This window comes from Podarcis melisellensis, assembly GCF_964234715.1.
Source record: "Podarcis melisellensis genome assembly, chromosome: 14".
NCBI lineage: Eukaryota > Metazoa > Chordata > Lepidosauria > Squamata > Lacertidae > Podarcis > Podarcis melisellensis.
In genome coordinates this window covers 8,774,960-8,802,722 of record NC_138546.1, presented here as the reverse complement: position 1 = coordinate 8,802,722, position 27,763 = coordinate 8,774,960, and the positions used below count along the sequence as shown (strand labels likewise).

The 27,763-nt window shown below is 48.0% G+C and overlaps 2 protein-coding genes and 1 long non-coding RNA gene across 4 annotated transcripts in view; 1 reads left to right on the top strand and 2 right to left on the bottom strand.

Moving 5' to 3' along the window:
• Positions 1–1,810, top strand: part of TXNDC11 (thioredoxin domain containing 11) — a 40,904-nt gene extending 39,094 nt beyond the window's left edge. Inside the window, exon 12 of the mRNA XM_081889110.1 lies at positions 863–1,810. Within this exon, the coding sequence (XP_081745236.1) occupies positions 863–1,511 (649 nt within the window). The 3' untranslated portion in view covers positions 1,512–1,810. The remainder of the gene's footprint in view (positions 1–862) is intronic.
• A 235-nt stretch (positions 1,811–2,045) lies between these two features.
• LOC309357295 overlaps positions 2,046–27,763 on the bottom strand; it is a 104,521-nt gene continuing 78,803 nt past the window's right edge. For both annotated transcript variants that reach the window (XR_014163058.1, XR_014163059.1), the window contains exon 2: positions 2,046–4,811. This is a non-coding gene — a long non-coding RNA (uncharacterized lncRNA). The remainder of the gene's footprint in view (positions 4,812–27,763) is intronic.
• Positions 7,190–17,381, bottom strand: SNN (stannin). The gene is made up of 2 exons (XM_081889440.1): positions 17,253–17,381; positions 7,190–8,582 (listed from the first exon to the last, which is right to left on the bottom strand). The coding sequence occupies exon 2, from the start codon at positions 8,489–8,491 to the stop codon at positions 8,228–8,230; it is 264 nt and encodes an 87-aa protein (XP_081745566.1). The 5' UTR covers positions 8,492–8,582; positions 17,253–17,381; the 3' UTR covers positions 7,190–8,227.

Genomic DNA, 27,763 nt, shown 5'->3' with positions numbered 1-27,763 from the left:
AGTTCTAAAGGAAATAGTGTACCAGATTATTGCACTGCCAAGCTGATCCCTCTTTGGACTACAACTCCCCTCAGCCCCAGCCAGCACAGCTGATGGGAACTGTAGTCCAGAACACCCAGAGCAACCAGCTTGGCGTGATTGCACAAGAGACGGTGCGCCAGGTTGCCTGCCATGTGAAACACCACGAAGCAATCAAGCAGGGGCTTCTCAGCACATCTGAAACAGGTGTCTGTGGATAAGTGAGCCATCTAGAAAAATGGTTTTGTGTATGTGGACTTCTTAGTAAGGCAATTCCACCTCTATTTTCCTGAGGCTCCAGTTGTGGCATGTTTGAGCCACACAATTTTTATCTCCCTCCTGGATCCCAGTGCTTAGAAGCAATCGTACCCTAGGATGCGGCTTCCGTAGCAGGGCAGGCAGTTTCCGTCCAACACATTCCTGCCCGACTGGAAGCACTGAGAGCTTCGTATGTATTTTATCTGGTTGCAGTCCCTCCAGCAACTCTGCTGTTAGTGTTATACCCTCCTCCCCGGTATGTGGATATCTCAGAGACTTGTAACTCACTGTTACATCTGAACGAAAATGGCCCTTCCACACTGGAAGAACCATTTTGAGGGCAAAGGGAAGGATGAGCTTGTGGTTGTTGTTTTTTAAAGCAACCCTCGTTTTGCAACCTCTCCCTTTGGGAGGTGGACTGTTGCCATCAACAATTCCACCACCCCAAAGCCAACCACAGCAGCACACGAGTTCCCAGAGCCTAATTTTTAAACTGGAAGTGCCACAGATGGAACCTGGTGTTCAAACCACGTGCCCCTTTCCTCGTAGCAGATCTCACCCATTTCTCTTTATCAACTTTTCCCAGGAAGGAGCAAAGTGTGAAGTTCCCTGCGGAATTCCCGGTCACCCTTCCCAACCTCCTCAAATTCATCCTCCGCCACTCCAGCCAGCCCTCCCCTGCGTCCGGCCCAGAGCCCTGCCTCAAAGGTTGCCTTCGGCGGGAGGCGATGCTGCAGCAAGGCCACATCTCCCACTTGCAGAGGGAGGTGGAGAAGCTGCGAGCAGAGATCCAGGCCCTCCACCAGGCGCAGGCTCAGCTCCAAGGCCAGCTCTCTGAAGCCAGGCGGGAGGGGCAGAGGCTCCAGCAGGAGACACGCATCCTGAAGAAACAGCACGGGGCCCTGCAGAGCCAGCGCGAACATTTGCAGGGGCTGTACGAGCAGAAGACCCGGGAGCTGGAAGACATGGCCGAGAAGCTGCAAGAGCTGGCCGACGCCTCCGAAAACCTCCTCACCGAGAACACGCTACTCAAAGTGCTGGTGGCTTCGGTGGAGAGAGAACTGGGGACCAAAACTGAGCCGGAGTTCAGCCTTCCCAAGGAGGAGGAGGTAGAAGAAGCAGCTGGCTTGGCTGCTGAACCAGCTCCGGACACTTTCCACGAAGCAGAGCAGAACGCCAAGACGATCGAGGGCAGAATAGCTCCTGAGCACAGCAAAGAAAACTGGACAGAATAGCTTTTGTAAAGCAAGACACACACACAGAGGGACCCCCACGCAAATCAAGTTTAGTCTCAACTGAGAACATCTTTATGGAAACTTTATTGAAATTTCATTGTAAAGACTTTTGGGGGGGTGGGGGGCTGGACTAAATAAAAATCAAAGGATATTTTTATAATGAGTCGCTGAACCAGATAGACGAAGAAGCCTGCGATGTTGACAACAGTCTGGGAACTGACTCTTTGCACTTTACAATTGCACTAATTTGATAGCTTTTGTATCAATTTAACCTAAATTAAAACGATTTGGTTGGAGGATGGCAGTGTAAAAGCTCCTCTTCTTCTGCTCCCTGCTGTCCTTAGTTACAAGCCAGAGCCCCTTTTTGGCTCCATCAGGTTTATCTCCACAGTTCAAATTAATTGTGATTTCTGCTTCCTGGGTAATTTCCAAATTGGTCGCCTTTGCTACTTTCGTTTGTAGAATTGGCAGGATTAAAAAAGTGCATGCATTTCCCCCCCCTTCACTGCAAATTCAACTTTACAAAAAAAGGGGGAGCTTTTGGATTTGATAATTTTACTGACATTTAAAACAAAATCACAATTGCCCTTAATACACAGTCCATTGAGATCTTGAAAAATAAAAGGCAGAAAAGAAAACCAGCTCAACCTCCTCCTCGAAACCTGTTTTCTGGTTTGGAGATGTTAGCAACTTACATATCATTTGGGAAGGAGGGCTCTTACAACTTGTGCTGTTCTAAATTTCCTGTTGCTTCACTCACAGATCTGGTATAAAAGCAGTGGTTTTCTGGGCAACCCTGGGTTTTGGGAACTGAGTCTGCAAAGCTCCAAGCATGCATATGATCCCAAAGTTGATGGAGCCTTTTTTCTCCCTGCTTACCAGGACCTGTGCATATATGTTAATGCTCTCTTGCAGAAGACCCTAAGTCGCATTTGCAGCCTGAAGGAGTGGTGATGGCAACAGCCTTATACAGTCATACCTTGAAAGTCGAACAGAATCCGTTCCGGAAGTCCTTTCAACTTCCAAAATGTACGAAAACCAAAACGCAGCTTCTGATTGGCTGCAGGAAGCTCCTGCAGCCAATCGGAAACCCCATCGGATGTTTGGCTTCCAAAAATAGTTCACAAACCAGAAGTTTCACTTCCGGGTTTGCAACATTTGGGAGCCAAAATCTTCGGGAACTAACCTGTTCGACTTCCAAGGTACGACTATAGCGTTGAAAGGGAAACAAGACAAATTCATGGAGAGAAGGCAGTGGCTAATAGTCATGGCTGCTAAATGGCACCAGCAGTGACCAGTTGTTGGGGGGCAACGAGGGGAAAGGGGTGTCCGCGCTCTGCTTGTGAGATTTCTTGCAGACACCCGGTGGGGTCATTCTTGGGGACAGGAATCTGGATTAAACAAACCTTTAGCGTCTTGAAGCAGGGCTGCCTTTGCACTTTCTTTGGCATTTTTCTATATTGGGAGGGGTATTAACTTCCTCCAGCTGTTCACAAAAATGTTAAAAGTAAAAGTACAAATTAAAAGAGGCAACAAAGCAGATGGGATGCCAGCAGCAGGGACCAAAAGCCAGCTTAAAACCATCAGCCCCAGGAAAACACATACCTAAAACATATGGGAAAATCTGAGAATTCTCAGGTACAGGACTGAAGAGGGAGCAAGCCAGTGGTGGTACAGTGGTTAGAGTGTTGGACTCTGGGAGACCAGGGTTCGAATCCCCACTTGGCCATGAAGTTTGCTGGGTGAAACCTTGGGCCACTCTCTCAGCCTAACCTACCTCACAGGGTTGTTGTGGGGAATTAAATGAGGAGCAGAAGAGCTATGGAGGAACACCCCGAGCTCCGTGGAGAAAAAGGGATATAAATGCAACAAATAAGAACTGAAACAGAAATGTCCAGCCATGGCCCCAGTTGACCGAGGGGCCTGCATTTTAGGGCCTCTGCTGCCAATCTCAATGGGCGTGACTGCCCCATGGCTCCAAGGTGACTTAGGAAAAAGAGACAGTCGAAAGCATCTTCCAGTAGCCCTTCCCATGTTCTACTGGTCTATCTAGCTTGACTTCCCAAGGCTTTGGGTACAGAAAGTCCCAACTCCCTTACGCAAGGTCCTCCTTCATTAAAAGCAGAGGTGTGTGAATCAGGAACTCTCCCGTCAAGGCTTCCCACAGACCCACCAGCAACCTGCACCAGGTCTGCATTAAATAGTCCAAACTGAATTTCTGTTGCATTTATATATATATATATTTCTCGCATTGTATTTTATTGCACCAGAGTTTTAATTCAATGGAACGTCAATTGTGATGCAATAAAATATGGTGCAAGAAATAGGAGCACTAATACAAATAGGAAAACATCTAGTGCAGCACACTGCAATTGCTGCAACAGGCAAGAAAATCATTAAGCTGTCCACCAAAACCAGCAGTTTTCAAGTGGTCCGGGGGGTGTGGAGTTTTGGAAACCCTGTTCTAGTGAGCACAAAATGTCACCAGAGCTGGGTCCTGCCTTGTTACTCTTCTACATAGAATTGTGGCGTTTGAAGGGACCCCCAAAGATCATCCAGTCCAACCCCCCTCCGATGCAGGAATCTTTTGCCCAATGTGGGGCTGGAACCCATAACCCAGATATTAAGAGTCTCATGCTCTACCACCTTTGCAGTGTCAGCTGAGCAGCGCTCGCTTCACTAATCCTACAGTGTGGCATCAGCTGTGCACTGGACTCACAGAATACACACCTGTTGAGCAATCATTGATCTGGGCAGGGAGGACAAGGGAGAGCCGCCTTCAAGAGCAGTGCCCCAATTCAACACATTTGCTCAAATGTCCAGAAGGGCAGCTGGCACACTTAACAGAAACTGGGAGGGGATCTGGCAATGGAAGCACTCGCAAGGTTAAGAAGAGGAGGAGTTTGGATTTGATATCCTGCTTTATCACTACCCGAAGGAGTCTCAAAGCGGCTAATAATCTCCTTTTCCCTTCCTCCCCCACAACAAACTCTGTGAGGTGAGTGGGGCTGAGAGACTTCAGAGAAGTGTGACTGGCCCAAGGTCACCCAGCAGCTGCATGTGGAGGAGCGGGGAAGCGAACCCGGTTCACCAGATTACGAGTCCACCGCTCTTAACCACTACACCACACTGGCTCAAGAACACAAGAAGAGCCTGCTGGATCAGGCCAATGGCCCAATAAGTCCAGCATCCTGTTCTCACAGTGGCCAAGCAGATGCCCGCAAGGAGGATCCGAGCGCAAGAGCACTCTTTTCTCCTGCGGTTCCCAGCAGCTGGCATTCAGAAGCATTACAGTCATACCTCGGGGGTTACAGACGCTTCAGGTTGCGTTTTTCCGGGTTACAGACCCACCGAAACCCGGAAGTACCAGAATGGGTTACTTCCGGGTTTCGGCGGTTGTGCATGCGCAGAAGCGCCGAATCGCAACCTGTGCGTGCACAGACGTGCCGCTGCGAGTTGCGAATGTGCATCCCGCACGGATCACGTTCACAACCTGAGCGTCCACTACTACTCTCTCGGTTAGCTTGTCCCAGGCGAGAAGCAGCTAAAAGAGTCCTATGAATGAGGGAATAGTGCAGGCCTGCTGAAAATGAGACTGTTGGCCTCTGCTTGAGCCACTTTTGATCACACCCTGGGCTGCCCAAGCACCTGTTGCCTAAAATCAGAGGAGCTGGTCCAGGAAGCGCCGCCCCCCACCCTTGCTTGCCTATTCTCCTTCTCCCCGACATGCCTGCAGCAGCCCCTTCCTACCGCTAAGCAACACAGCTGGCAACAAATTCTAGAAGGGGAACAAAAACAGGTGGAATCAACTGGACCAAAGGAATAGAGGACTATATAACACAAGATGGCAGCCTGGGAGGCTCCAGGAAGGGCTGATAAGGGAGGAAAGCTGCTGCCAGTCTCTCTGTAGACCAGAAATCAGGGGCCCCATGGGGAAAAGGGTGGCACTATTTGCAGGAAGCTGATAGCACAATTATTTGGGTGCAGCAGTAGCCAAAAGACTCTGTAGTGAGCACCCCAACAGGCCTTTGCGGCTGGCTCCCCTACTGCAGCCTGCTCCAGCCTTGCGTTTTCCTCCCTGGTGAGCGACAAGTCACCTTCGTTTCCAAGGAAGGTAAGCAGGGAGGTTAACAAGAGGCCTGCAAATCTCCCTCTGCTATCAAGTGTGGAATGCCAGCTGCCACTCCTCTCGGGGACCTGCCTTCTGCTGTCTACGACACACACAAGTTTCCCAGCACGTAAACAGAGCTGCCAATCGGTCCCGGGTCCATAGGACGGTGGGGAAGAGCTCTGTGCTGGGTTCTCAGCAATGGCTCCTCCTAACCCCATAGGGCAGCAGCCTTCGTCTGCCACCTTGGGCGTTGTGCCATATTGCCGGCCCTCCTCAGCTTCCAAGAGAACTACAGGCAGGGGAACAGCAGGGCCCTGGCAAGAGCGAGGTTAACGGGCCATGCCCCTCTCTGTTCCTCTTTCGGCCTGGCTAGGCGATTCGAGGTACAGCAAAATGGCTTGAGAGGGGAAGTTTCCGAAAAGTAGGGGGTGACCCAATTTTGCAAAGAGCCTCACTGGTGATGAGGGGGGCTTTCCCAGAAAAATAAATCAGTTCAATTTTTCTGTGCAAATTACTCTAAATTTACAGTCATTTGCATTTTGAGAATTCAGAGAAGTTTCTGGTGCCCTCGAACAACAGTAGCCAACATGGTGCCCTTAATGTGTGGCTAGACTCCAGCTCCCTTCGTCCCAGCCGACTGACCATTGGGGCTGGGATGGTTGGAGCCAAAGTCCAAAACTCGAGGGGAGCTATCTAATATAGCAACTTTTATTTTACTGCTGTTTAGCAAACAAAAGCTAACTAAGCACTTTGAAAGTGCCACCCTCGCCTGATGATGTATTTGCAGTTGGCACGCATATTTTAATTATTACTTAATGAGCTTTTGAAGAAAAATGCCGGATAGTTTACAGGGAAATGTTCCGCCCTGCTCCCGTCTTGCTTGAAAAAATAAAATAAAGGAGGGGGAGAAAGAGACTTGTCTTCTACCACGAAACCTTACCAAAGAAGCACAACTGGGGTATTATGCAAACCGGCAAAGATGAAAGAAACAAGAACAAAGGAAAGACGGGACGTCTGCTCTGTCAAGTTATTTACAGGAGCCCTGTCATTTTAAGAAAGCAAACAGCATTTTATTTACAAAATACACAGATCCCGAGCTCTATACAGCTGAGCGAAAAGTCATGTGGATCTTGATAAAACAAGAGGTTGTCTACAAGTGTCCTGGCAGCCAGGAGTGCATGTAAACCATCAGTGCACCAGGAGATAAATTAGGGACTAGTTACATGAGAAGAGCTTTTAAAAGTGGGAGCCTCAGCAGGGGGCGGGAAAAGCATTTCTTTACTCACATGCTTACTACCAAAGCAGGCCTGCTCAACCACCAACCTCCAAGCCCACAAGCAGCCTTCCGACTATGTACCCATATTTTTGGGGGGGTGGGGAGGAGAAAACACAGCTGTCATTAGCTGCTTGCTTCGGACTTGGTTCGATGTGGCAGCTTCCTCACAGCCACTACGCTTGCAGAACACTCGACATCACTACGATCGGTCACAGCGTCACCAAAAAGCACATTTCTTCCCTTGTGCCTTTTGGCTTCGGCCCCCTACTTAAAAACACATTTTTTTAAAAAAAAAACCACAATCAACCTGCATTTCAGGAGTTTTTGAGCAGCCCCCCAAGTCCAGAGAAAATCCACTTCCCTGCTTCAACAACAGCTGCAACAAGCTACTATGACTGGGAAGGGTTGCTCACCAATGGAGAAGCGGGCGATTCAAAGGACAGCCTCTTCGACCCTCAAGGTCCCCATCTAGTAACTAAAGGAGACACCTCCCTATCACACCTACCAAAAAGACCTTGAAGGAAATAACTGAGCAATAGATCCTGCCTGCCATAGAGAGCAACACTTCCTTATTTGCGCTGGGGAAGAACATGGCATCTAGCAAGATCCCACCAGGAGCCAGGAAGGGGGCGATGAAGCAGCTTCCGTTCAAGGAAGACTGTCGAGAGCGGAAGGTGGGGTGGGCTGGGGGGCGGGAAGCAGGCTTGGAAAGGAAAAATTGGGCCTTAATGGATTGTTGATTTTCTAGCATATAGATATTTTTTTTTTGGAAGGAAATTGAAGCATTAAAAAAAACTAAAAACACAGCTGCAACACCGCCCTCTCCCCCCAAAATGAAGCAAGTGTAAAAGAGCCCCCTCCCCGCTTCCCAACCCTCCCCCCCCCCCAGTTTGGCTTTGGAGAAATCCCATTGGCGGCCATGCGTCTTCCCGGAATCCAGGAGTGCTGCTCTTCTCCCTGCCACCCCGGCAAAAGCGCATCTGTCCCGTTCCGCGCGGAGGCTGCCTATGTACACGGCCAGTTCACAGTTGAAGTTCACATTATGTCAGTAGCTCCGTTCCGAAGAGGCTCAGTGGAATAATTCAAGTAACAGGCCGAGTGTTGCCATTCCCCTTTCCCGATGCCGCCCCCATGTCCCCCAACTGTCCATTGCCGGCAATGGACCTTGTGCCAAAAAAGGAGGCGATGCTCAAGGGGCGGAGACGAAGCAGTCCTCAGTGCATACACAGCCACAGGACAAACCTCTCATTGCGGGAGGGCGAGGTTTGCTTCACAGTACCGGTTGCCCAAACCCGGCCACGCGGACCCCCCCTTTCCCCAGACAGCCAGTTAGCTGTGAGCCTCGGTGCCGTTGGGGGTCAGCTTGGTTTTCCTCTCCATGCCCGGCCCGCGGGCAGAATACTGCACCAGGAGGAAGGGCTCTTTGGTCTCTCCCTCGCCCACGATGCTCTCCTCGTCCTCCGACTGGCTGATCCTCTGCAGGCGCAGGTAACACCAGCAGCCCAGGATCAGGGCGCCCAGCGCGGCAATAGCAATCAGGATGACGATGACCGTCACCACCCCGGTGGTCGGGCTGTGGTCCATGATCGACATGGCTGCCTCCTGTTGAAGACTGGCCACAGGCTGCCGGTTTATCCGTTTGGAGCCGGTCAGTCGGAAGAGGCGTTCAGCTGCTCCTTAGCTCCTGGAATATAAGGAGAACAGATTTCAATTCTTGTTTTCCGATTAATTCCTTACTTGCTACACACAAGAGGGTCCCAAGCAGTGCTAGAAACTCAGGATGTATAAGCTAGGCGCTAATTAAGTTGGAGGTGTTAAAACACACTATAATTGGGGTCCTGGCCCAGGAGGCCTTGGGCTAAGGGCTGCAGCTTGATGATAAGCGCAGCTGCTTTTGTGGCAGAAGGTGACAGCTGTAATTCCCGATATCTCCTGGCAGGGCTACGAAGGAGCTATTTGGAGCCTAGCATTCGGCGGACTAGTTTCTACCACTGCGTCCAACCCCCAGCAATGCAGGACTCTTTTACCCAATGCGAGGCTTGAACCCACAACCCCAAGAGTCTCGTGCTTTATCAGCTGACATTTTGGAACCCCCGTCAGTCCCCAACAGAACAGGCGATGATGGGAGTTGACTTCCAACCTAAGAGGTAATGGACCCCTGGATGGTTAAGTCTAGTCAAAGGCGACTATGGGGTTGCGGTGCTCATCTCGCTTTCAGGCCAAGGGAGCCGGCGTTTGTCTACAGACAGCTTTCCAGGTCATGTGGCCAGCAGGACTAAACCGCTACTGGTGCACAGAGGACCGTGACGAGTGCCAGAGCGCACAGAAACGCTGTTTACCTTCCCGCCGCAGTGGTACCTATTTATCTACTTGCACTGGTGTGCTTTCGAAATGCAAGGTTGGCAGGAGCAGGGACAGAGCAACGGGAGCTCACCCCGTCGCAGGGATTTGAACCATCGACCTTCCGATCAGCAAGCCCAAGAGGCTCAGTGGTTTTAGACCACAGCACCACCTGCATCCCTGTTGTCCAACGTACCCTCTGTTCAGGCAAGCATCATCATAGCTGAACGACAAATTCCGGTCAGGCAGAAATGCTCAAGGATGCAAAGCAGGGAGGATGAGGGGGTGTGGCCAAGAAAGGGTGTGGCCTGGGAAGAGTGCTGTCAGCTCGGCAGAGGGCTTTGGGGCAGGGCCTGAATTTGGTCCATCACTGCCCTACTCAGGGAGAGAAAGCCATCTAAACCCAGATCAATGTGCTTTATACCTAAAAGTCTCTACAAGGAGATGTAGACCTTAGTGGAGCAAAGATGCTGCCCATTCATTTGCTAAGGTGCAGGTGGGTCCCGAGGGGCTTATCCTGACTCAACCGCAGTATCTCTGTCAGCTCACCACCCAGCCCCGTTCCTGCTGGTCTTTTGTCAGTCGCTCCAAGATCTCGGGTTTGCTTTTTATAGCTATTCCAAGCAATTACCAGAGGATGCTTGAAACCTTGCCAGCATCCTCCACGCTCTCCGAGCATCAGGTGTCAAAACTGTGGAGTGGAGATGCTCAAGGCCGTCCTATGGAGACCCACAAGTTTCCGGAAGCATAAACCAAACTCCATCCATGCATTTGCCTGTGTCCGAAGCGCCCTGCCTCTCTTACACCCTTTTCAACCCGAGGGCCACATCCCATCCGGGCAGCCTCCCGAGGGCCACATACCAAGTTCTTATAAAAATTCACTAGCGTTTTGAGTGTGAATTTCTTACGCATTCACGCCTGCATTTTATTTTCACTACCACATACATTTATTTTTTTTAGCAACATGTTACTGGGGTATACGCACTTTGCACGTTATTTGGCTAGAGAACTGCATTGCAAAACCTTTGAGAAGCTCAAATCTGGAAAGGGCGGTGGGTGTTTTGGCTCCCGTACCGTTTCAGAAAATTCAAGTTATAAAATTAAACATGAAATTGAGAAAGTGAGTAAGAGGAAACTGGATGGATTCAGGACAGATTAAGTCCTTCTTCGCACAGCACATAGTGAAACGATGCAATTCACTCCCTTGGGGAAGGCCACCCACTTAAAATCAGAGAATTGTAGCGCTGGAAAGGGACCACAAGGGTCATCTAGTCCAACCCCCTGCAATACTTTAAAACGACTTTAAAAGAGGATGGGAGAAAGTCATGGAGAGAAGGCTGGAATCCATCTTGGCTTTGCTCCACAGGCAGATCAATGCATTTGAGTATCAGCTGGTCTCCCCGCAGGCAGCTAGTTGGCCACTGTGAGAACAGAATCCTGGAAAGGATGTGGGTCACTGATCCAGCAAGTCTGTGACCTCATGAATTAGGGAGATGCACATTAAATGCAAACCAAGCCCAATTCCTCCCTCATCCTGACTCACAGGACTCTCGAAGGTTCTCTTCCTCACACCACAGCCAGGGAGAAAGAGTAGTAGTAGTTATCCTCTGCTTCAAAGAACACAAAACCCTCCAAGCTGGCACAACGAGTTCGGCGTCTCCACAAGCGCACAGCGCTGAGAAGGCGCTGCCGGTTGGCAGCATCCGTGCCAAGAAAGGAAAGGGAGCCCCGGAATGCATCGCCTGCTCTTGCCATACGAGGGGAGATGGTACCAGTCTGGCCTGCAGGGTGCAACTGCCCGAGGGTGCAGAGGCTGCTGGATGAGGCCCAAAGCACCCAACTCCATCACCGTCTCCTCACAGCGGCCAGCCAGATGCCCGCAGAAAGCCAGAAATCAGGACCGGTGGGCAATGGCGCTCTCCCCATTTGCAATTCCCAGCCACTGCTGTGCAGACACAAAAACTTTAAAATGTGCTTGCAGTGTTTGCAAGCTGTAATTCTGCCCTGAAAAGTATTTTAAGCCACCGATATCTCAGCTTTGCTTGAAGGAGCTTCTTATTTCAGACTTTGTCAACCTGGTGCCCCTCGGGACGTGAGGGGGGGGAGGGGCTGTAGGTCCCCTTTGGCCAGTGATCAAAATTACCGTATTTTTCACTCTATAAGACGCACCAGACCACAAGACGCACCTAGTTTTTGGAGGAGGAAAACAAGAAAAAAAATATTCTGAATCTCAGAAGCCAGAACAGCAAGAGGGATCGCTACGCAGTGAAAGCAGCAATCCCTCTTGCTGTTCTGGCTTCTGGGATAGCTGCGCAGCCTGCATTTGCTCCATAAGACGCACACACATTTCCCCTTACTTTTTAGGAGGGAAAAAGTGAGTCTTATAGAGCAAAAAATACGGTAGCCAGGCACATTTTGCACCTAGTTATTGGTGCCAGGATGGTGCCCAAAATCTCCAACTGGGGATCATTGGATCTGGCCTGTTTTCACGCACTAATCCCCCAACCAGTAGAATTCTGTCAGCTATATTTTATCTGGGCAATCAGAATGAATTTCAGGAACCAAAATGCTTTTTTTCTACGCAGCCCGGGCAGGAGCAGTGAACGTTTAAGTTCATTGCCGTCACTTGTCTTCACCTACCTGCCCTGCTCACAGCTGTGAAGAATACTCTTATGTTATGAATGGTCCTTGTCACCATTAAGAAAAAGAGGAATAGGCCAATATATACAGCGGTACCTTGGTTTACGAACTTAATCTGTTCCAGATGTCCGTTCTTAAACCAAGGCATGCTTTCCCATAGCAGCGGGGGACTCAACTTACAAATGGAACACACTCAACAGGAAGTGAAACATGTTCTTATTCCAAGGCAACGTTCACCAACCAAAACACCTACTTTGCAGTGTTCTTAATCCAAGTTGTTCATAAACTAAGCTGTTCTTAAACCAAGGCACCACTGTATGTGGACAAGTGACTTTTCTTCTTTTAAGTTCTCAACACTCTCATTCTAGCTCAAGTCTGTCCTCTTGAACAAGCTAGAACAGCTTGAACAAGCTAGATAGAGAATCAATCACAGTCCATCATTTGAAAAATAAGACTTTAGAGCTGTCCTGCCCCCAAATGGCGACTGGACAATGGAAACCTTGGTTTAAGGAGCTATTTGGCTTCTAACACTGCCTTTGGCCTGAGTCAGCTGGGTGCTTATTGTGTCCTTACTAGCTAAATAAGGTTGTTTAGATGGGAGTTTTCAGCTGCTTAGATGGAATAAGAGATGGGATCTGGGTGGGGTGGGGTGCGGGGCTTGGAACGAGATCCCAACAAGTGGTGGAGGCAGGGCAGTGATAGATAACAGGTGGTAGAGAAAGGATAGCAAACATTCTGGATTAACCATTCCGGGCTTCATTCCACAGCAGTGAGACCAAAGTTAGGAGACATCTATGGCATGGCCACACTGAAGATGGCATTAATAGTAGCCCTATCTAAAAAAAAGGGGGGGGGGAATCTGGCAAGTCCCCTATGAGACTTACAACATTTGGGCTTTTTGATCTAGAAAAAAATGTGACTAAAGTTATAGAAATGCCAGAGGTTTATACATTTTTTAAGACCATTGTGGTTTTGACAGGCTTTTAATGTGGGATCCCTTAATCAGATCTGTCATTATCGACGCTAGCTGCTTGCCAGCTCGATTTCCCGGTGCTCCGTTTTAACGTTTCCAGAATGGCTGTTGCGCTTCACAGCCGCTGGGTGCCAGCCATTTGGGAGGGGGGGGGCTCTCTGACCCAAACTGCAGTTTCTGAACTTGAATGTGAGCACGGTTAAAAGGTGACGTCGTCGCCCTGTGCAGGACTAGAACTCAGAGCCATCCAGGGAAACTGGGGTAGCTGAGTCAGGACAGAGAAAAGAGCCCTTTACACAGCAGTACAGTGGTACCTCGGGTTACATACGCTTCAGGTTACAGACTCCGCTAACCCAGAAATAGTGCTTCAGGTTAAGAACTTTGCTTCAGGATGAGAACAGAAATCGTGCTCTGCCGGTGCGGCGGCAGCGGGAGGCCCCATTAGCTAAAGTGGTGTTCCAGGTTAAGAACGGACCTCCGGAACGAATTAAGTACTTAACCCGAGGTACCACTGTATTAGAAACTAAGAAGCTCACTAGCAGGGCTTGAGTGCTAGAGCATCTCTCCTGCTGCTGTTCCCCAGAGACTAAGAACCACGACACAATGGTGGCTGGATTCACACAACCATTAGCACTATTTTCCTGATGTTTCCCTACCTGCTAATTGCAGCATTATATCTGAGCTTGGGCAACACAGATGGAAAAAAACCCAAACACTTCCGGATATACAGTGAAATATAGCACAAGTACAGAGCTCATTTCGGTGTTACTTGCTTCCAGGGGAAAAAAAATAAGCGAACGACACGGAAATGAGTGCCATATTCCACTATATTTCCAAAGCCGTGTGAAGGAAACTCAGATATAATGACGAAATTAACAGTTGGGGAAACGAAACGGCATGTGAATGCAGCTAGTGTCAAAGTCATCTCTCTGCAATGTCGAAGTAGATTTCGCTGTCCTCTGAAGAAATCACTGCAAAGAAGAGGGAAAGAACCCTGTATCGGGTCTAGACGAAGCGCTTTATCCCGAGCATGTTTTGAACATCAGCCTCTCTTAGGGGAAAAGCGGCCCCCTCCCCCTGTCCCCCCCCCCGTAAAAGCCAGGTAGCTGGATCTGCTCAGTCTCTCCTGGCACGGACCATAAATCTCTCAGAACCTCACCAAGTCAGGGCAGGAGAACAACTCACACAAATCACAGCGCTAGTCATCAACCCAGACGGTGGTGACACAAAGTCACAAGGCTTCTGCAAGCATGTTTTTGTTTTTTTGTTTTTTGAAAAAGAGATGGGAAAGAAGATAAGAGGCTGCAGGCCGCTCTTACTCCCAGTCGAAGGCCAGTCCATTAGGTCCACAGTGAGAGGGGCGGAAGTGGGGGTTATCTCAACGAAGCCTTCTATCAGGTGGCGGAACAACCATAGTTTAAATCACTGCGCAACCTTTCCTCTAGATTAAGAACACAGGGGTGCTGCAACTCTCCTCCAGACAACTGGTATTTGGAGGCGCACTGTCTCTAAACAATCGTAGTAAAAAAAGCCACCAATAGGGGATTGGGGACTTGGCATCTGGAAGAATTGTAGAGTTAGAAGGGACCCATGAGGCTCATCTAGTCCAACCTCCTGCAATGCAGGAATTTTTCAGCCCATGAGCTGTTCGAGTGCAGAACAGGCCATCTCAGAAACCGGCAGTCTCTTGTTCATCGAGAAAATTAAACAGCGGCGCTGGATGCCAACCCATCAGGGATGCTGTAGCAGTGGGAATCTTCAGCATCTCTCTCTCTTTTTTTAAGATATTTATTAGAGTTTTCAATTTTCATACAATAAAAGTCAAAAAGAAAAAAGAAAAAGATAACAAAAATACAAAAAAAATGAAAATAATTAAAAGCACACAAATTTTCCATAACTTATTTTCCTTTAATTTATTTCCCAGACTTCCTCATACCTCCCTTTTTTGTATTCCAATTCAAATTGTTAGTTCAGCAAATCTTTATCAATAAGCTTTAACCTACTTCTAAACTTTTTTCCATATTCTCTTAAACATTACAGCTGGAAACCACTTAATTTCTATCCGACATCGTTCTAACATTCATTGATTTTGCAATATTTCTGTAAATAGTCTTTGAATTTCTTCCAATCTTCCAATCTTCAGCATCTCAAATGGGTTGGACTACAGAACCTTTGAGGTTGCTTTATCACTTACGAGCATGGATCTAGTCCCACGATAATTCCCTGGCTCGGAAGAGAGGGGTGGGCCGCTATTACGGGCAGAAAAAACCCACATTCACTTAAAAAGCCCTGTTTTTACATCACAGCACTTCACCTCCAAGGCAGTAGAAGCTCAAGGGACTGCTCTAGAAGTCTCCTGGTCTACAGCTCAGCTCCGCTTGGCTGTCACCATGTGCACAGAAAGCTGCTCTATGCATTGGGCGGCACTGCCAATATTCAGGGCCAAGGATTCTCAGGCAGGGACTCTTCCCCAGCTGTGCCTGGAGACGCCCGAGACTCAAGGTGGGACCTTCTACATGCAGACGAGTTGCCCCACCGCTCAGCCACAACTCCTCCCAGAAGGGTCCCAGCTGTGTTTATAATCCAGTGTCCATTCCAGTCTGCGGGCAAAGAGGATTACATAATCCCATTCGTGCCAAAAGCCCTTGATGGTGGAGGAGAAACCTGGCTATCTCGAGCCACACGGCAGCTCTGCGGCAAAGCAGTCCCCGGCGTCCGAAAAGCCGCCACCATAAACGATTCACGCAAACCCCATTGGCCAGAAGGAAATCAAGGGGACAGGTCATTTGTACATCGACGCCAAGGAGAGCGTCCCACACACTAACAACGACAAGTAGCACCAAGCAACACACAGACCGCCTCTGCTGAAAGGGCAAGCGCTCAATGGCTCATTATGCTCGCCAACCGACAGTTAACCAAGGCTGCCAAAATTGAGCATCTCTCCCCAGCCAATGATGTTCCGCTGGCTGGAGGCATCAAAAGCTTTCTCCCCTCCCCCTGGGAAGCCGCTTTCCCCTTGCAAGCAAACCCTGGGGTATTCAGTTCAGTTTCCCCTCTGCCTCCTTCAGATTCTGCAAATTCTCTAGATCCCCGGGGAAATGCAACACACAGCCCCCTCGGCCAGAAATAAACACAACCAGCTGCCCCCAACTCCCAGCGTCCGCAGTTGTCTGCTGCAGGCATCCTGACACCCCCTTCCTGTCCACTCCACTCCCTGCACAAATGCAACCACAGCTGTGGGGCAATGCGAACCTTTGGTGCGTGACATTTGGGGGGGGCAAAACGTAAACAGACACAGCAGGCTGTCCTTTGACAGGTTCCTCATCTCTGTCCAAACAGAGAGTCTGTCTGGTTTGGGGTTGATAGGAGCAGAGCTGTTGCAGGAGGAGGAAAAGGAAATATTCTGGGCGCAATTGTATATTTTTTCCCCTGGGGAAGCAGGACGCAACTGAGTAAGAGCCGCGAGGAGAGAGTGCGCTGCCCTGGCCCCGCATGTCTTTGCATGCGCTGGGATGGCGACGTGAGCAGGGGGTGGGCTCTGCGCTCGGAGGCACATGGCGCAGAATGTGGTGGGGTGTGTGTGTGCGTGCATGCATGCACAGCCATGGGCAGGGACCTCCCCCCCCCCCAAAATCTTCGCCTAAAAGACAGATTTTACGAGGAGGGAGAAGAGAGAAGGATGCCTGAACCACGCAAGTCTGGAGGGGCTGGGATAGGGGGGGGGGTTGCAATTCAACCTCAGCCAACTATACCAGGCCTCTCAATTGGGTGGGGGGACGGGACACAGAAGACGAGGACCCTTCCCCTCCACACCAGGCTGCCCGAACCGCGCCCCATGCACTGGAGCTTTGCATGCATATATTCGGGGGGGGGGTCGGCTTTGCTACGCATGCATGCAACGCAGGCGCGGCTTTTGCAACCTCAGCAGCCACCCCTCCAGCCCCTCTTTCCTTCCCCCCACCCACCAGGCTGCAGCCGCAGCAGCTCGGCTGTGCGCAGAGCCGGCCTCTTCCTTTGTTCGCGGTGGCGGAGGAGGGGCGCGGGTGGGGGAAGGGGGGGAAAAACGGGCAACCGCCCCCGCCGGATCGAGGGGTGGGGAGCGTCTTGGCGCCGCACTTTTCCCCTCGGCACCCTCCGCAACTTTTCCGCAAGGCTCATCTAGAGAGAGGGGGCTTCCCACGCGCCCCCTCCCATTTGAACTGCGCCCCTCTCTTATTTTTGCAAAAGGATCTGGGGTGCGGGCCTAGCTTTCCGCCGAGGCCCCTATCTCCCACCCCCCGTATGCAAACATGCACGCACCCACACATGCAAGCAAACACCCATGCATTGCCTTCCTTCCACCCCCCCCCCCCGCCGCGATTCCTTGCAAGCACCCGCCTCCCCCCCGGCGGGGAAGCTCACCGGGAAGGCGCCCCGCGACGCCCGCCTGGCGCTGCTGCCCCTCGCTCGCTGGCGTTGCCTCTGCAGCCCCCCCGCCGGTGCAGCCACCATCCCGGAGCCGCCGCTGCCGAGCGCCCCGAACTGCTGCCACCCGCGCCGGCGCCCGCTTTATATACCGCGGCGCAGCGGCCAATCCGCGGGCAGAGCTCCGGCCCGCTTAGCAACAGCTGACGGCCGAGGGGCGGGGGCGAAGCAGGCCACGCCCACTTACAGCCCCCACCTGCCTGCCTGCCCCGCCCCCCGCGGCTCCCCAGCCAGGAGTCTTGGGCGTTAAGGATGCAGAAATATACTCTTTGGGTTCCTCCAGTTCTCCAAGTTTCCAAATCGGTTTGGCGGATAACACTCTTTTTAAAGCCCCCAGGAAAAATAAATGAATCAGCGTCTCGGTGGGAATTTCACTTAATACAACGCGTTTTGTTTCTATTCTTTTGGCAGGCAGTATTGCTAGCCACGTAAAGCGATTTCCCCTGATATTTTTAATTGTCATTATTTATATCCCGGCTTTTCTCACGCAAATTAAAGCAACCGAGACACAGGAAGCTAAATAAAATATATAAACGATAATAGTTAAAAAGCAATTAAGCCTTAATAGTATTAAAACAATATACAGTGGTATCTTGGTTCTCAAACTTAATCCGTTCCGGAAGTCCATTCCAAAGCCAAGGCGTGCTTTCCCATAGAAAGTAATGCAAAACAGATTAATCTGTTCCAGACTTTTAAAAACAACCCCTAAAGCAGCAATTTAACATGGATTTTACTGTCTAATGAGACCACTGATCTATAAAATGAAAGCAATAATCAATGTACTGTACTATAAAATTATACGATAGTATTGTAGATGATAAAAATGAAAATTCATTTTTTTTCTTACCTGCACTTATGATGGTCATTGTTTGGATGGGAGGCTTTTATCCATTTCCGCAGTCACACAATCAGAAGCTGAACTGGGTTCCACATAGTCACAAAAACAAATTAACCATAAAAGCCTCAAAAACAAAAATGCAAAATAAATAGCAAAAAAACAAAAGCGTCAAACTTAATCCATTCCGGAAGTCCGCTTTACTCCCAAAATGTTCAAAAACCAAGGCACAGCTTCTGATTAGTGCAGCCGCCCTGGAAACAATAGCCGACAGCCGCATTGTATGTTCATCTTCTGAAAAACATTCGAAAACCAGAACTCTTACTTCCAGATTTTCAGCGTTTGAGAACCAAGATGTTTGAGAACCAAGGTGCCACTGTATTTTGCTAAGGATGCTGATCTCACAGAGCCACAGTTCATGGCACACTTAACAAACCAAAGTTCCCAGGATTCTCCAGGATTGTTGTTGTTTAGTCGTTTAGTCATTTCGTCGTGTCCGACTCTTCGTGACCCCATGGACCAGAGCACGGCAGGCACTTCTGTCTTCCACTGCCTCCCGCACTTTGGTCAAACTCCTGCTGGTAGCTTCGAGAACACTGTCCAACCATCTCGTCCTCTGTCATCCCCTTCTCTTTGTGCCCTCCATCTTTCCCAACATCAGGGTCTTTTCCAGGGAGTCTTCTCTTCTCATGAGGTGGCCAAAGTATTGGAGCCTCAGCTTCAGGATCTGTCCTTCCAGTGAGCACTCAGGGCTGATTTCCTTCAGAATGAATAGGTTGGATCTTCTTGTAGTCCATGGGACTCTCAAGAGTCTCCTCCAGCACCATAGGGCACCAGGACTGTTATAATTGTATAATTGTGTGTTGTGTTTGTGATCTGCCACCGGGTACCTGAGGGTGTTGCTCAAGCCCTATCCTGACCAGAACCTCCAAATGGATTGATTCAAACTAGTGGAATAACCATCCCAGCTCACAGTTTAAAAGAGCATTCAAATTTTGTCCTCTTTTGCAGATCTGCCACACTATTATGGGATGCCCGGCATTCTGGGAGGGCCATATCCTGGATCTTAGGCAGCCGGTGTGTGTCCCCACTCTGCTATAAAGCTTTGAGACATGTGACCTTTGATTAAAGCAGATCGCCTGACAAATTGCTGCAGATGAATGAGATTTTGTAGCTTTTAATTTCTCATTTTCGTGGGCTTCATTGCTGTGCAACAACACAGCTCACTCTTTCAATTAAGTGATATTTTGGTAAGCGCTCTTCTTTCGGATTTCCAGGCCTTTTCACCTTCTCTGCAACAGAAGAGAGAGTTGGTGTGTTGCATTCTTAAAGGGAAAATGCAGAACCAAGCTGAGCACACCTCCTTTGGGTCGGTCGGCAAGTCCTCTCCCTTTCCCAGCGGCTGAACAAGTTTAACATCATCGCCGTCGTCACACTGCCAGCCTCCAGTTAGCCTTCTCCGCACAGGCTCCGCTGACTAAGTCGATCAACATGGTTCACTGCCCAAGGAGCCAGAGTCGCATCGGCCTTGAACGAGCTTCGGGCAAACTGTGCATAGGATGTGTGTCATTATTGCTCAGCCAGCTTCTGTGTTGCAGACCGCCCTCCTCCATCTCTCTGTTGTAGCTCCAATGAAAGTAGAGTGAAAGACGCATCATAGAATTTTAGAACTGTAGAGCTGGGTCCCGAGGGTCATCTAATCCAACCCCTCGGCAATGCTAGAATCTCAGCTAAAGCATCGATGACAAATAGCTAACCTCTTCTTAAGGAGGGAGAGCCTTTCAGGGGAGGCCATTCCCCTCTCAAACAGCTCTTACTGCCAGAAAGTTCTTCCTGCCGTTTTGTTGGAATCTTCTTTCTTGTAACTTGAAGCCGTGGGTTCGAGTCCTACCCTCCAGGGCCGGAGGAAACAAGCTTGCTCCATCTTCCACGTGGCAGCCCTTCAGATATCTGACTATGTCTCTCATATCTCCTGCTTTCCAAGCCAAACTTACCCAGCTCCTTCAACATTTCCTCATAAGGCTTCATTTCCAGATCAAGGAGATCAAAGAACATGCCTCAGTCCACGTCACGTCATCCTTGAGATGTTTCTCCAGCAGTTGGTTATGCCCTCTGCCTTGTTTATTTTATTTTATTTATGGAATTTATGTACAAACATTTTATTAATTTTTTTACAGGATTTTATTCACAGAATAAAATCAGAATATAAAACTGTAACTTCACTTCTCGCAGTGAGGGAACCGCCAGAAGGCCCTCGGAGCTGGACCTCAGTGTCCAGGCTGAAGGATGGGGGTGGAGACGCTCCTTCAGGTATACAGGACAGAGGCCATATAGGAATTTATATATTATGTAGAAATAAATACCAATAAGGAATGTTAATTTTGCACTTTTAATAAACTACAGTTCCCAGGATTCTTTGGGGAAAGCCATGGCTGTAATATAATAATATAATATAATATAATATAATATAATATAATATAATATAATATAATATAATATAATATAATATAATATAATATTATAATATAAAAGTTGTTGTTTAGTCGTTTAGTCGTGTCTGACTCTTCATGACCCCATGGACCAGAGCACACCAGGCACTCCTGTCTTCCACTGCCTCCCACAGTTTGGTCAAACTCTTGTTCATAGCTTCGAGAACACTATCCAACCATCTCGTCCTCTGTTGTCCCCTTCTCCTTGTGCCTTCCATCTTTCCCAACATCAGGGCCTTTTCCAGGGAGTCTTCTCTTCTCATGAGGTGGCTATAATATAATATAATATAATATGATATGATATGATATGATATGATATGATAATAATATAATATAATATAATATAATATAATATAATATAATATAATATAATATAATATAATGTAATGTAATGTAATGTAATGTAATGTAATGTAATGTAATGTAATGTAATATAACATAACATAATATAATATATGCTTGTAATGATAACATAACATAACATAACACCTGTCTAAATACAGCTTTAAATATAAAGTGCCTTAAAGATAGGGAAATAAATACCCCCCCCCTTTCTCCTTTCACATCAAAAGGCAACAAGTTAATATATTTTCAGGAAACCAATTATGGGCGACATAGCTCCAAAGATGATCATCATGCAGATCCTTGATTGCTTCTGCATAAAGGAGAGGCCAGCACAATAACAAATCAGGGACAAAATTGTACTTAACAAGTGTAATTAGCAGGCTGGTGCTTGCATCCCCCCCAGGAACAGATGCCAGAGGGAAATAGAGAGGAGTCTGTGCCCACAATCCATAAACAAAGGCAGATTTATTCGCTCTCCCCCAAAACAGCCCATGACCAATCACCACACAGCTGAACGTTTAAGGAGGGTTTGTTTGTTTCTATGCAAATTTGCATTATGGAAAAACAACCTACTCAGGTGGTTAGGCGACGTGGGTGGCGCTGTGGTCTAAACCACTGAGCCTCTTGGGCTTGCCAATCAGAAGGTCGGCAGTTCGAATCCCCACGACAGCGTGAGCTCCCGTTGCTCGGTCCCTGCTCCTGCCAACCTAGCAGTTCAAAAGCATACCAGTGCAAGTAGATAAAAAGATACCGCTCCAGCAGGAAGGTAAACAGCATTTCCATGCGCTGCTCTGGTTTTGGTGTTCCGTTGCGGCAGAAGTGGCTTAGTCATGCTGGCCACATGACCCGGAAAAACTGTCTGCGGAGCGGACAAACGCTGGCTCCCTTTACCTGTAAAGCGAGATGAGCTCTGCAACCCCAGAGTTGTTCACGACTGGACTTAACTGCCAGGGGTCCTTTACCTTACTCTCATGGTTAACAACAGACCCCGATGCAACAGGCAATGCAGAAAGAGCTAAATCGCAACAGATGTTGACAACCCCCTTCCAACTGGCCTCCTTTTAAGGTACGAAAACCAGGTCCAAATTAAAAAGGGTTGCAATGCATTTTGAAAGAGTGAGGCTGGATTTGAAAGGTGGTGAATAGGAGAAGGGCAGGGGTGGCTGGTCCCGGTAGGGCAGAAGCCAGGGAACCCGACAGTAGGTGGCGCCAGAGCTCACAGCAGGCAGAATGAACTCATTCTGGCTTTGTCTCCCTGCTGAGTTCTACAGGGGCAAGACTGAGATTGAGGAGGAAGCTGGCAGGCATGTTAAGTACAATTGTTTAATTCACACTGAAATGGAGAATGCCTGTGTGTATTGCTGAAAGGGTTTAAAGGGAGGATTCCACTGCAGCTAAAGAGAAGCAAGAAGAGCTCTCTGAGCTCCTTGAGGAGTGGAACCATCATTAATTAGCTGTTATTGTTGTCTGGCAGCTCTGATGTGGTGCTTTAACCTTAGATCACATGAAAGGTATTGAATTGCAAATGCGCCATCTTGGAAGGGTGGTGGCTGCAGTCTTTTTCCCTGGGCACTGTAGAAGTATGGATGTGTAAATGAGTCTCCTGAAGAGAGAAAAAACAGTTTCAGGGAAGAAAAAGGATGCTATAAGGAGAGGGGCCTTTGCTTATAGGTCTGTTTGGAATTATCTTTTATTTTGAAGAAGGCGAACCTGTGCTGGACTTGCACGAGATATTCTATGGAATGTATTTTTTATGTTTTTCTTCTGTGTTGAGGAAAGCTCTGCAAGTAAAGTTTTGAATGATATCCAGTGGGTCTGGACAATGTTTCATTCCAAAAGGAGTCAGTTTTTCAGCATCCAATCGCTTCAAGCTGTGCAATATTAATATACCGTATTTTTTGCTCTATAAGACTCACTTTTTCCCTCCTAAAAAGTAAGGGGAAATGTGTGTGCGTCTTATGGAGCGAATGCAGGCTGCACAGCTATCCCAGTAGCCAGAACAGCAAGAGGGATTGCTGCTTTCACTGCGCAGCTGTTCTGGCTTCTGAGATTCAGAATATTTTTTTCTTGTTTTCCTCCTCCGAAAACTAGGTGCGTCTTGTGGTCTGGTGCGTCTTATAGAACGAAAAATACGGTATCCAATAAGGCATTGCAACCCCCTCAACTGGTTGGAAGTAAGGCTGCAGGAAGGTGAGGGCTGACCAAGGTTGGAGGGGCAGTGCCTCATTTGGCCTAATTGACTGGCCTCCACTGGGGAGGGGCCTCTTTATTGCAGCTAATGGGGAGAGGGAGGAGGTTCAACAGGTGCAGACATGCCAGGAAAGCCCAAAGAGAGTGGTACTATTACTTCCTTTGATCTGGACACTATGCTGGGATCTAGACACATACTAAAAAAAATTGTGAAAATGCTTTTTTTTGGGGGGGGGAACTTTTTGAAAAATATATTGAATTTGCCATAGCTCACCATCGCCACCCAGTGTCACATTTGTATAATGCACTTTGCAGCACACTTAAGACATTTTATTTGCAGCCGAGTCCTAAATTTCTGTTGATGCAACCTTTCTTTTGTTGATGCAGCATTCTTTTGTTGCTGCTGTGTCACATTGTTGACTCGTTTTAAGCTTTTGGTTCACTAAGAACCCCTAGATCCTGCTGAGACCCTTAGAGTCTCCTGCTCAGATTGTGTAGGAGAAAATTCAAGGCAGAGGCCGCTGCAAAATTTGTCCAGGTTTTTAAAAAAATTTTTTTTTAAAAAGATATTTATTAAAGTTTTACAAAGAAAAAGAAGTTACAGAATAAAAAAGAAGAAAAAAGAAAAATAAAAAAGTACAAAAATACAGAGAAAAAATACAAAATAAAAAAAGACTAAATAAAAAACAGTTAAAAACAAATCAATCTTTTCATATCTTATATTTTGTTTACTTGTTTCCCTGACCTCCTCACATCTCCCTTTTTGGTATTCCAGTTCGCATGGTTAATTCAGCAAATCCTTTCCCTCTTTGTTTTTATCTTAATTCTATATCTTAACATATTATAGCTTTATATTTTCATCCGTTATCAATCCATTTTTACATATTCTTTTTAACCTTGTTGCTAAGACCGCTTCATTTCAATCCGACATCATTTTAACATTCATTAATTTTACAATGTTTCTGCAAATAGTCTTTAAATTTCTTCCAGTCTTCTTCCACCAACTCTTCTCCCTGGTCCCGGATTCTGCCAGTCATTTCCGCCAGTTCCATATAGTCTATCACTTTCATCTGCCATTCTTCCAGGGTGGGTAGATCTTGTGTCTTCCAGGTTTTTTAAAATTTTATGTTGTTGAGGGTGATTCCGAGATTCAAAGCAGCCCCCCACCCTGGGCAATAATGCAGGTGCTCTCCCCCATCACTCCAGAGAGCTGTGAAGTAGCGAGAGATTTTCTCCCCTTGAGCCTCCGAGCGATAAGCAGGCAAAGGGAACTTTGTGTCACAAAGCAGCATCTCCCCGGTAACAAACTGTGACAGGTTCATAAAGACCTTTTAATATCTCCGGCTTGGTGGGAGAAGTGCGCTTGCTCTTCCTGCAATGACAGCGGGGAAGGAAAATAAGCCTCTTTCCACTGCTGACAGAGGCTCCGTCTCTGAAAATCCAGATTTTGCTACGTCTCGTCATCTCCTCTGTGCTAGAAAAAGTGATGCCACCCACAGGGTTTTCAAACTGCCAAGTCTCTCAGGTTTCCCCCACTCCTGCAACACACCTGAACCTTGTGAGGTAAAGCTAGGCCAGTGGCGTAGCGTGGGGGGTGCAGGGGGGCCCGGCTGCACCGGGCGCAACATCTGGGGGTTAGGGTTAGGGGGCGCAAATCCACGGGTTAGGGGGCACAAATTACTTGCCTTGCCCCGGGTGCTAACAACCCATGCTACACCACTGAGCTAGGCAAAGAGAGAGGGATTGGCCGAGAATGAGGCGGCTGAACAGCTACAACTCCCATCATCACCCCTGGCCATTGCCCACGCTAGCTGGGACAGACGAGAGTCGGAGCCAATCAGCAATCTCCGTATACCCACCACATCCCTCCCTCCCATAGGAGCCAACTCCTAGGGACCATGGGGCGCTTCGGCCCCCATAATAACATATTTGAGGGGGCCGGACTCCCACAAAGTTGATGGGCATTGGCATTCAAATGGTGTGTGTGCACTGCATCATGTGGTTGATTATGTGGGGCGGGGCTTACATGGGCCCCCACAATACTGTATTTTTCTGTCTATAAGATGCCCCCATGTATAAGACCCCCCCTCTTTTGTATAGTGTAGTGGTTAAGAGCGGTGGACTCGTAATCTGGTGAACTGGGTTCGCTTCCCTGCTCCTCCACATGCAGCTGCTGGGTGACCTTGGGTTAGTCACACTTCTCTGAAGTCTCTCAGCCCCACTCACCCCACAGAGTGTTTGTTGTGGGGGAGGAAGGGAAAGGAGATTGTTAGCCACTTTGAGAGTCCTTTGGGTAGTGATAAAGCGGGAGATCAAATCCAAACTCTTCTTATTATTATTCTTGGACGATCCCAGTTTTTTTGACATGATTTTTTAGTTAAAAAACCTCGTCTAATACACAGAAGAATAAGGTGTTTTATTCAAGTTTATTCCTCCGCTCAATTCTCATTAAAACACCTCAGTGTTGAGAGTTACCCCGCAGTTAGGTTGGTCTCTGTATGTGGAATGGGGAAGCAGGTGGGCGCCATTTTGTTCTTTGCCTCAGGCGGCAACATGTCAAGGGACCAGCCTTCCATCCAGCCTTCAACCTGATGGGGTTGTATTCCCATCATCTCTGACCTTTGACCCTGTTGGATGTGGCTCACGGGAGTTGGGGTCCAACACCAGGAGTGGATCAGGGGATCTAGTCTGGCCTCCTATCACACCATGGCCTGTCAGATACCTCCAGGAAGACCACAGGCAGAGTCCAAAGGAAACAGACCTCCCTTCCTCTTAGTCCCTTAGCAACATGTATTTGGAGAGAAGCTGCCTTTGAACCTGGAGTTTGACGTCTGTTGCTCATCCGTGGAGTTTTCTAATAATTTTCCTCCCTTCTGAATTGCCATGAGTCATCCTGGGGATTAGTTAACTGAACAGTTGCATATACACAAATAATTTTCTTTTAAAAAGGCAGCCTCCAGGCACCTCCAGCCTGTCGGCATTTTGCAGACGGTTTCAAGCCCATCCTTGGAAATTTAGGTTTCTGCAATTAGAGTGGATTGAATGTTACACCTGTGCAACGAATTCACTTCAAACCAAATCTTTCTTGTTATGGTCCACGATACTATAGGAAGCTCATAGAACATATTACAATAAGGAAAAGAGAATCAAGTAAGTTAGATCAATGCAGCGTGGAGTAAAATAAGACAGGCACCAGCAAGTCAAAGGATGCAATCCTGCCACTAACTCTGAAGAGGAAAACAGGACCGAGTGTCTGGGATCAGGGCCTGGTGGGTTTTGCTCGCTGCAGGACAGCATTTGACCACATCGAGCAGACATTTTGCAATTAGGAATGTGATAGAAAAACGCACTGCGGTTTGAAATTCACAAACAATTAACAAGAAGATATGTATTCGCTCTGCAAGCGAGTCAGGATTATTGCTCCTTATAGAACCACCCTGCTAACAAATCAGAATAAATGGCAGTTGTATATGTTGACATTCGTCTGTCTCGGGAGACAATGGAGGGAGGAGTGAGCCTTTGTGGGTAAAGTCGAATCGTTGGAGAGTTGCAACACCTGCTGTGGTTGTAGAGACCGATACGGGAGAGACATGTTTTGTTGCAGCTGGGGCAAATGAAGGTGTCCAGTTTCACTGTTACAGATGCACCATGACATTTCTTCCCTCAGCTCTCTGCCACCAGATCCTGTTTGATAACATTGTATTTTGCAGCATATTGTATAACATTTCTTTTTTTATTATTATTAATAAAAAATATTTTTTTAAAAAAATGAAAACAACAACAACCGGACAAATGCTTCAAAAAGGCAGGACACCGTTTAACCGTTGTAGTTCAGCAACATCTAGAGGGTCAAAGGTTCTGCACTCCTGCCCCAGGGCAAAAATCCACTTTAAAAATTAAAGAAATGACTTATTGCAGTTTGGAAAGTGATAGGGAAATTCCTAGAAAAGTGCAGGACCAACGAATGACTCCTGGGAAGATGTGGAAACACCCACATGCCAATCAGGATGAGTGCTCATTGTCACAAAACTGTCCAAACTAACAAATCAGAACAAATGCTCAGGAAAATCTGGTTATAGTGTCATCCCTATACAGAGTAAGTTTTGTTGTGAGCAAACTGGTAGGAATGTTTTCTACACAGGTCATCTGGAGAGGCCCTGCCTTAGTATTATGAGGCAGCTTCCTGTGTTCTCAGGACACTGTAAATTCTCTGCCACCTGGAACCCTTTGAAATGGAAACCTTTTTAAAAAGAGAAGTATCTGCTTACAGAGTAGAGATGAGTAATTTCACCCAGAGCCAGAAACAGTGGTGTTAAGTGAGAAGCAGAGGAGGCCCGGCTGAATTTCAACAGCTCGCTCCTGAGTCTATGCAAGGAGTACAATTCTTATTAGTCTTCATTCTGTATGGATACTTCAGTCTCTGGTTTTGGAGAAGCCCTCCAGCCCAAAGCTACAGGCAAGCTCAGAAACCCAGGCATGTAACTGTAGGCATGCTTCAAAACCTGTCTGTGCTGGATCCAGATTTAAGTAAAAATTGCACTGTGATCTCACTGAAATCGATGGCACTGAAGCCATTGGTTGAAAACCAC

Excerpts from the sequence above, each read along its gene's own strand:
- SNN (XM_081889440.1), bottom strand. The coding sequence starts at position 8,491 with ATGTCGATCATGGACCACAGCCCGACCACCGGGGTGGTGACGGTCATC.